At 28.8% G+C, this 10903-nt stretch overlaps 1 protein-coding gene across 1 annotated transcript; it reads left to right on the top strand.

Moving 5' to 3' along the window:
- Nucleotides 1-1377: 1377 nt before the first annotated feature.
- LOC119663806 (dynein heavy chain 3, axonemal-like) lies at nt 1378-10667 on the top strand (the record flags this gene model as incomplete). The annotated part of the gene is made up of 4 exons (XM_038073407.1): nt 1378-1695; nt 1754-1985; nt 9975-10100; nt 10507-10667. Coding segments are annotated over 4 exons (837 nt in total), but the record flags the coding sequence as incomplete, so codon positions are not given.
- Between the last annotated feature and the right edge of the window lie 236 nt (nt 10668-10903).

Below are 10903 nucleotides of genomic sequence, written 5' to 3'. Positions count from 1 at the left end.
TCCGAAGAGATAGATTGTCGACTTTCCTTAGAAGCAGAAGAGACTTATAGTCACATTCTATGTGACTGCCTAGACTTGATATGGGCCAGAAGGAGGTCACTAGGTCGAGAACTACCCTCCTCTTCTGACATTAGGAGGACCTGAACGGCCGACATTCTAACCTTCATTCGAAGGCGGAATGTCTTCTGTTCGGTTAGGGCCTGTTTAGCGTAAAAGATTGAAATATCCCAATTTTATTTTATTACAAATTGTATTTATCTAAAACTAATTTCAATTATAATGCAATAATATTATACAATAATAGAAACTGATTTATATATAAGACATGTATATAAATACTTATTAAGCCGTGTTTGTGTGACTTTCTTTGAGGCACATTGTTTCTCTTCACATCTGTAAGAGTAGGAGTTTATATCCAATATATACGTAAGAGGATTAGGATGATTTAAGAATCTTTGATTTAATGATTTTCAATAATTTTGAATGTTTGTTTGTCAGATAAGGTGGACTGTTTATTATAGTTTTTGATTTTTTAATTTTTACATTGAAATCTTTGCAAAAATTTTTCATTAAATATTACTACAAGTTTGTTGGGTGTGAAACTGTATCTTTCTTTAAAAAGTCATTTTTCATGCAAAAGTGAAAACATATGACAATTATTGGCATTACCGTAAAAAAATTTTGTTACTATAACATTTAAAATATAGATATGTGGTACTAGTTAGATCAACATATATGCATTTTTATTGAAATTTACTGAATAATTGACTAATTCTATAACTTAAAATTCTTCTTTGAAAAATTCATTCAACTATGCAACAATGCATGTTGAATATTTTGAGTATCTGTTGCAGACATGGTTCTAGTTATTTTGTAATATAAACTTACTTTTTGATTCAAACTTTAAAGAAATGGTTTGAATGGTTTGAAGAACTCAGTTTGAATGGCAAGTTATCATGAAAGTATTACTCAAAGAACTGAAATGTTTCAGATAAACGCCTTTCACTGTAAACTGAATGCTCACTTACATTTATTCAAATTATTGATTTTCAACGAAAATTTCAAAGGATCAATTTAAATATGTGTGTATTCAATTATTTTACACATCATTTCACAAAAATTTTATTACTTTGCATTGCACCACATATTGCAGTTTGCCGTTTGCAGTTTGCAGTTTGCAGTACATGCACAATATATTCCAACCAACCAATAAAAATGTACAATAACATAAATTTCCTGTAAAAGTACCACTAAACACATCCTGTTTATGCATCGGTAAGCGCACACAAAATAATTTGGTATCATAACAATTTGGTCACAAATGCTAGCATATCTCATATTTGCATACGAAATTATTTCCATTTCCTCTTTTTCCAGTTTGATTGAGCAACGAGATCGTGACCGCCTTTTGGATATAGTATTAGGTGCCTGTAAGAATTATTTGCGTTTCAATTTGGAATCCGCTTTTGCTGAACGTATGGAGGATATGTCAGCAAAATTGACGGATAACGATTTAAGAAATTTATTCTATGGTAATTACATCGAACCAGATGCAAATCCTCGCATATATGATGAAGTTGAAAACTACAATAAATTGGAGAAGCTAATGACGTACTATTTGCATGAGTATAATGACTTTTCAAGCACACCAATGGATTTAGTACTATTCCGTTTTGCTATTGAACACATATCAAGGTATTATAAAACTAAAAAAAATAACAAAATTTTTAATATAATGTCTTAAATGTCCTAGAGTGTCTCGTGTTTTGCAAATGCCGCGTGGTAATATTTTGATGGTTGGTATGGGTGGTTCTGGTAGGCGCAGTTCCTGTAGACTTGCTTCAAGCATTGCTGAGTGCAAATTAATGACTGTACAAGTCACGAAAACTTATACGCAACAAGACTGGAGAGATGACTTAAAGAAAATTTTAATGACTTCTAGTTTCAATCGAAATCATACCGTTTTTCTATTTTCGGATGCACAGGTAAATATTTCAATAATTTACTTAAATATATATATAAATTTTTTTGTGAAAAAACAGCTGCATGGATTATAATCTGTATATAGGGTTTATTACAATCTGTATATATCATGTATATAGGGTATTTTTTAAGAAATTTAGAATACGATGCAAAGATACACAAACTCAATAAACGAGATATATATTTTGAAATATAATTTTATGGCATATAAAGAAAACCGATTTCGCCAATTAGTCATTACAAAAACATCTTAAACACTTCATGTTGGAGACCCAGTTGTGCGTAAATCTTCGGAATATTTAATACTTCATTTTATGAATAACGCGCTCAATATTTTCTTCTAAAATAGGAATTTATGTTGACTTGCCCACGTTGGCCACTCGCTTCTATACTTTCCCAAACAAAGATAAACAGTATTAAATCTCACGATATTAAACGCCAAGTAACAACTACATTATTGGAAATTCAAATCTGTCGTATAATAAATCTTCAAAGTTAAACAAGTAGCACAACAGTGTTAAGAGCAAAAATCATCCAAAAAGATATTCCCGATATATTAAAAAATAAATCATTTTACATGGTACTTTTCCGTATGGCACTGATATTGGCAAATTGATTTCTTTTTTATAAAATTATTTCGTCCTAATTTTGCATTCATTACCATTAATACTTCCGCAAAAAATTTTTTTCTGGCAGTAAATCACCCGATCCATGCTAAGTAGATATGAAGGGAGCACAATAGACCCGATGGTCGCAGTTTCACATTTCCTTACAATTATAAATAAATAGTATTAAGTAGACAACAGTACATTGCTGAAGACAGAAATTCAGAGTGATTAAAAGTGAAAGCTTAACACCACTGGGTCCCTAATATATGTATTAAAATACTGCGCCGTTAAACAACCAATTGGAACTCCACGAATTCCATCAGTATTAATTGATGCTATATATTACTATATACTTTCCCGTGACATCAATTTTACACCTGCAGTCGGCTGCCAAAAGTGAAACTCACTCATTTTACTACTAATAATATTCCAAACAGTAATGGGAAGGTGTCCTCAGTGTCTGACCACTTCACACACACCCATGCATTCCATCATACTCATGTCACAAATTACTACAATTAAGATAAGAACACACGATGATTGTTAACCAGTACAGCCCCATACTTATCAATTCTTGCCAGATTTTATAATTTTTGAAAACAATATAGTTATCGAGGACATGTTTTAATAACGATTTATCAACCAACTTATAACACATAGCACAGTCTCGTTTAAACCAAAAATGGTCCAGAGCACATTCACTAATACAATAAAAATTAATCATTGGTCAAGTCACTGGTACAGGCGGCACTTCCGATTGTCTTCATTTTTAATAATGTATGGTCTAACAATGTTCCTAACCCATAAACACCCCCAAACAGTTTATTTTTTAAGGTACACCAGTAGCCAATGGATCGCGTTTGAATATACAAAGATTTAGCAAAAGTGAAACTTATAGCACCACTGTGTTATGTAAAACTTTTTTACTGAAAATTTATTTGGGATGCTTATATATATAATTTATACATCCTCCTTGAATGTTATCTCGACATAAATATTAATAGAATTATAATGGAAGCTGATAGATTAGTTATCAAGGAATTAAGTGCCATTTTATATAAAATAATATGTACTAAAAATAAGCACCGACGAATTATGTTTTATAATCATTCTTAAAAATTCTATTTTGGGCTTCTTTTTCTTCGCCAAAAATCACTCAATAAATAAACTGCTTAAGTTCTATTAGCACATTGATTTCGTGCCATATTAATTAATTCACTTATTTTATTAACTCATTAGTCTGAAATTAAATTATAAGCATTCAATATTATTAATGTTTATTATGAATCTGTCAATTCGTATGATAATAAATGAAGTTATCAATGAATTTTCCCAAATGGGTTGATGCTGTCGATTTTTGTTAGAAAATTCTTGACTTTTCTGACCTAATTTGGGCAAATTTGCTATAAGGAATATGATATGAATGAATATTAGTAATACTATTAACATAACACACAAGTAAATTTAATTAAACACCTACTTTGGACTACCACAAAATAACAAGAGAATCAAGTCCTACATGTGTAAGTTCCCTTCACGAACAAATTTTCATTGTTTATTTAAGGAAGTCATAATTAAGTTTCTTTCATTGGCATTTACTACAGTTACTATACAACACTATGATTGCAAATATCAGATATGCACGTATATACAACCTAATAAACTTAATAATCTATTCACATACGTATATTTTAGCGTACATTTAAAGAGCGTACCCTTACAATACTAAATATTATTAAATTTATTGACAATAACGAATTTTAAGGCTCCAATTTAATTTATGGAACAATATAAATTAATTTTACACTGCATTTCATATGCAAATAAATTAAGCAAAGGAAATATTATAACTTTGAGAACTTATTGTAAATAAACATGTAGACAAGATGTTAACAAGATATTTCAATCGAGTTACATATAATGCATCATGCATATGCATAAGAATATGACCAGGCTACAGATATACGTACAAAGAGGAGCGATGATTGTGCTTCCATTTAAAAGCAATTTAGCAATTAACAAATAAATTTTATGCAAATATTAAAAATTATAATGAATTTGTCCTTTCCGGAGTGTAGCCCAAGTCTACAGTTAACTTAAGCTTTGCCTTCAGCAGTCAATAATAATAATTAATTTTATCAGTGAACTAACTTATAGTATTTCTTTGATTATACATCCTGCCCAAATAATATTACACTGTTGCACATAACACCTGTGTATTACAGACTAGATGTGAATTCAAGTACAAAGATATGTTACTGTGTCGTTTGTTTGATATCTGGAAGGGGACAAATGTACTTATTATGGATTAGTATTCTACGATATTCATGCACAAGTGACCGATATGCATATTAGCATTATACAAGTAAGCCATCTAAGGCTTGTATTTGCGCACATATACATCATTTCATACATCATTTCAGTTTTAATTTGATTTTAATTAATTTTACTCACTAAATTTTGCAAATGTTCCATTTAATGTTTATTGTATTAGTACACAGGCAACACCTACTATATGAGCTGGTTAAGGAAACCATTTCCATTTATTGCAGTTATACATCATACACAGATGCAATTCTTAGTTCTAAAGGCTCTCATTATCAGAACTTCTTAATAATTAATTCAAATTCCAATATATGAAAACTTCTCAATATTATTGATATACGTATGAATTGAATACATTACTGCGATATATAAAATAATAATTAAATTATTGAACTGACGGATGTTGTAGCACATAAATCCTAACTTTGGACATAATAAATTGATACCTGTGACATGCAATTAGATTTATGTTATTTTTAATATTGGTAATGCATCCTTTGATGCAGTCTTATACAATGATACTATCATCCAATATGTGCATATTTGTTACATTGATCCATTGATACGGTTATATACAATAGTTTAATAAGAATTTTGGCGAAGATGTCAAGACGATAATAATGACATGTTGTGTAGTTCAAAATTTTTATCAATATTTAATTTATTTATAATAATTTAAATGAAATATAAATATAAATTAATTAATTATTTTATCTAAATATTAAATAATATCTCCATGGGCTATGCTTTGCAAAAAATTAAAGCAACTTATGGAAATGATAATTTATAAATTACTTCTTTTGTTTTCAGTAGTATACATTGACTTATTTATTTTAAATAATTTATTAAAATATAAACATTACATCAAGAGAGAAAAAAAGATAGGAGCTAACTACCTGAGTGTTAACTGGTTAAAGTTTAGAAGTCTGCACTTCAAATGATAAATACTGCATTAATTGCTGTTGACTTTTATTTTCAATCTTTTATAGTTTTATATGTACTAAAACTTAAACGTTTCTAATTACACTAGTTTACAGCCAAAAATTTCCAAAGACGAGACTTATATTTCCTATAGGGAAATTTTCCGTAGAACTCGAAAATCATAACGATTTTTTTTTCCTATGTACCGTTTTCGAGATATCTGCAAAAAACCGTTATTTTGACTTTTCTCAAAACATCACCCTGCATATTCCCTCATAGCTTTTTTTCTGAAGTTATCTCGGTAGATTATTATATATCAAATTAAAGGTGAAACTTGTACCAATATTTTGAGTTACATAATGTTAATGTAACTTACTTAGTTTCGCTGCTATACCTAGAAATGTACAGATGAAAAATGTTTTTTTTACGCTTTTTTCAACTTTTTCGATTTTCAAAGTGATGGGACTCCCACAAATATATTTAAAAAAAATTTCTTTTTAATTAATGTTAAAGACTGTTTTAGTACAATCATTTTGAGTGGCTTAACATAAAAATCGAATAAAAATTTCAGAAGTTATTCGCCATTTGCCTAATTTGCCCAAAATAGTAGTTTTTATTAACAAGTCAGAAAATTCATTTTTTCGAATTTATTTTGTAAAATTTAGAGTGCAAATCAAAACTATATTATGCAAAATTGCACAAATTTTATTTAAAAAATTAAAATTAATATTATTAAATATTATTAAATATTAAATATTGCATTTTATATAAAAGTTTGACGTCGAACGTAGAACTGCTGATTGCCTATGTTTCATGTAATTTGTAGCAGCTTGTTAAACTGGTAGTTTTACATATGATATAGTACCATATGACACCATATGATTCTAATTTGGTAGTTTTATATTCTCTGAGTACTTTTATATGTGAGATACTGTATTGTAATGGCAAAGAGAAATTTCGTGTGTAAAAACAATCCTAAACACTTTTGTTTCATTTGTGGTCATTTTATAAAAAAAAAAGATTTTAGAAATATAACTAATGATGTAGAAGTAGCATACATTAAGTACTTTGGATTTGCTTTGGCTAATCAAGATAAATCGTGGACTCCTGATGGAGTATGCCCAACCTGCAGGATTACACTTAAAAGATGGTCCATTGGAAAAAAACAATATTTATACTTTTGTGTACCAATAATATGGAAAGAGGTTGTAAACCATTCTCAGTGCTATTTCTGCGTCATAAATCTTGAAGGTGTGATGTCGCGAAAGAAAATAAGATTTCTAGAGTATCCAGAAGTAGCATCAGCAATTAAGCCAGTTCCACGAAGCAATGCGACTGCTCCACCAACTCCACCAAATATGTTGTTTTCTGTGTTTATGGGACAGTAGAGCAACAAAGGATCATTTTATACGTTCATCTTGGCCAAAAAGAGAAGATGTCACAATAGGAAAACAAAATATCGCGAATAAAGCTCTTGTGGACCCATGTCAGATAATTTTGCCACCTTTGCATATAAAACTTGGCCTAATGATAAATTTTGTTAAGACTCTGCAAAAAAACGAAAGCCCTGCTTTCGAATATCTTACAAATCTCTTCCCCTGCATTTCTTTTGCCAAAATTAAAGAAGGTATCTTTGTTGGACCACAAATCAGAAAACTGATGAAGGACGAAAAATTTAATAATGTGTTGAATAAAAAAGAGTTGAAAGCATGGACTTCGTTTAAGCAAACAGTTATCGGCTTCTTGGGTAACGAAAGAGATTCACATTATAGAGAAATTTAATTGAAAATTACAAAGTTCTTGGCGCAACTATGTCTCTAAAAATGCATTTCTTGCACTCTCATGTGGATTTTTTTCCTTCAAATCTCGGTGCAGAAAGTGATGAACAAGGTGAAAGGTTTCATCAGGATATCTCTGCAATGGAAAAAAGATATCAAGGGTATTGAGACGCAAGCATGTTGGGAGATTATTGTTGGACAATTATAAGAGAAACAAATCCTACACACTATAAGAAGTTTGCTCAAAGTACAGATATACCTCACTATATTATATAAATTCACTTTCAATAATGCAGTTCTACGTTCGACGTCAAACTTTTATATAAAATGCAATATTTAATATTTAATAATATTTAATAATATTAATTTTAATTTTTTAAATAAAATTTGTGCAATTTTGCATAATACAGTTTTGATTTGCACTCTAAATTTTACAAAATAAATTCGAAAAAATGAATTTTCTGACTTGTTAATAAAAACTACTATTTTGGGCAAATTTGGCAAATGGCGAATAACTTCTGAAATTTTTATTCGATTTTTATGTTAAGCCACTCAAAATGTTTGTACTAAAACAGTCTTTAACATTAATTAAAAAAAAAAATTTTTTTTAATATATTTGTGGGAGTCCCATCACCTTGAAAATCGAAAAAGTTGAAAAAAGCGTAAAAAAAACATTTTTCATCTGTACATTTCTAGCTATAGCAACGAAACTAAGTAAGTTACATTAACATTATGTAACTCAAAATATTGGTACAAGTTTCACCTTTAATTTGATATATAACACACTACCGAGATAACTTCAGAAAAAAAGCTATGAGGGAATATGCAGGGTGATGTTTTGAGAAAAGTCAAAATAACGGTTTTTTGCAGATATCTCGAAAACGGTACATAGGAAAAAAAAATCGTTATGATTTTCGAGTTCTACGGAAAATTTCCCTATAGAAAATATGAGTCCCGTCTTTGGAAAACAAAACTTTTAATTATTTGTAAACTAGTGTTATTAAACTAATACAAATCCATACATAAGAGGTTTGTTAATTAATGAAAACAGAAAAAAAAATTCTTCATTAAAGCTAAAAATTGTATAAAAAACAAGATAATACCATCCGTCATACACTTTTGTACAAGTGCGAGAATTTGTTATTTGAAACTTTTTAAAAACATGTATAGATCTCTAAACCTCGAAGATAATACCTTTATAATGTAAAATGTCGAAATGAATAAACCAAATTATTATCTTTTTTGTCACTCTCCTCCATAAGCTTAAGACACTACAGTTAAATAAATCATTTAATGAAAGCAAATTGATACCATGGCAAGCGAAAGACCATGTAATGGCAAGCGACAACATCGCCCGCTGACAGCGGACGATGCTGTATAATGGGCCTTAAAATCATGGTTTCAAGGCCAGTATATCGTTAAATAACAATACCCAAGCACAGTGATGGCTAATCACTAGATTTTAGCACCGTGAAATATATTATATATGTAAAATTATACTTAACTCTACTATTTTCTGTATTGATGGCTAAACCAAGTACTTATCCACAAAATGTAGATAAATAAATAAATAAATAAATAAACATAAAAAAAAACTCAATAAAAAATAATTCAATAAAAATAATAAATAATTAATATATAATTAAATAATTAAATATTACTGATTTCACCGTTTCTTAAGTGGTTTTCAATAATTTTAAGCCATATTCCTATATTCTTAGCACAATCAGTCTTGCTATTTTTTTGAACTCAACTACTCTGTTAGGTATTTAAATAAAAGTTATGGACTGAGTTATCTCTTTTTACTCTGAATACATTATACCCAATGTGTTATAAATAATTTTATTTTTTATATTTATTGGTAATGCTTTTAAGCAATGCAAAACCATATCGAATATTTATATAAATAAAATTTCTCTAAACCTTAGTGTAAGTAAATTTATATAAATACAATTTAAATAAATAAAACTTCTTTAAACTTATATATTATTTTATTTTTTTAATAACATAAGAAAAGATTCAGAATCATAAAAATAATTCAATTCATTCTTAAGTTGAGATTTCTGTATAAATTACTTCTACGTTTTTTATGAATTTTAAATCTCATATATTTTAAAATAACTGCATACACATATTTTAAAGAAGCATTTAAATGAAATATATTGTGTGTAAAACCTAGATATTACAGCAAACATTGTTGTAAAGATATAAATATACTAACGTTAAAATCTGCAATTTAGTACTATTAAATTAAGATTTTCTCAGAATTTGCAAAATATCTATTTTTACTTTAGTCATATATTTCTCTAAACATATTCAAGAGTAATTTATATTTTCTGATTACCTCTGCTTTCTTTAGGCAATTGATGAAGGTTTTATTGAAGATATCAATGGTATATTAAATACAGGTGATCTACCTAATCTATATCAACTTGAAGATAAAGCATCAATAATGGAAAATATGCAAACTATATCCAAACAACAGGTAAGTAGAAGCTACAACCAATTATATTAAATTTTGGCCAATTTGATAAGTAAACTCAATCTTTTATTATAAAAGAGTTATAATAATATTTTTATTTAATTTTAGTTACCAGCATTTCATATGATGCTGCTCTTGTATTTTTTATATTTTTATACAATTTACCCAATTCAACAATTTACTCGTACTAGATATTTATCTCAAGTACTACCACAAACTCATACCTCGTACTAGTAAATTTAATGCAAGTACATTGCACAAATTGCTTGATTGACAGCAAGTTTAAATGCTGATTTACCTTACCGTACCTAACATTATTTTATTTTATTTTATATTATTTTATTTTACTTTTGCTGGCAATATTTTTGTAAAAATAACTTTTCTACTTCATACATTTTATTTTGCACAGGGTAAAGTTATTGATACTGCACCGAGTGAAGTGTACGCATACTTCATTGAAAGGATACGTGAGCAATTGCATGTGGCATTGGCCTTTTCACCAATTGGTGAATCCTTCAAGGAACGTTTAAGAATGTATCCATCACTGATAAACTGTTGCACGATTGATTGGTAAGTATTGCAACAAGCATTTATATTTTAGCAGGAAGCAAGCTGTATTTACAGCTCACTGAATATGTGCTCGAGAAGAAGAAATGTCAAAGTAACTAGATAAGGAAGCATAATGCTCGGAACAAGTTTATACCACATAAATGTTCAAGTACATATATATATATATATATATATATAAAGCAAATGTTATAAAAAAGTTTTTGCACGTTTACATGTACGAGTGAAACGGGATTTAA

The sequence above is a fragment of the Teleopsis dalmanni genome, unplaced genomic scaffold (assembly GCF_002237135.1).
Source record: "Teleopsis dalmanni isolate 2A unplaced genomic scaffold, ASM223713v2 unscaffolded_contig_0922, whole genome shotgun sequence".
NCBI lineage: Eukaryota > Metazoa > Arthropoda > Insecta > Diptera > Diopsidae > Teleopsis > Teleopsis dalmanni.
This window is presented reverse-complemented; position numbering and strand designations above follow the sequence as displayed.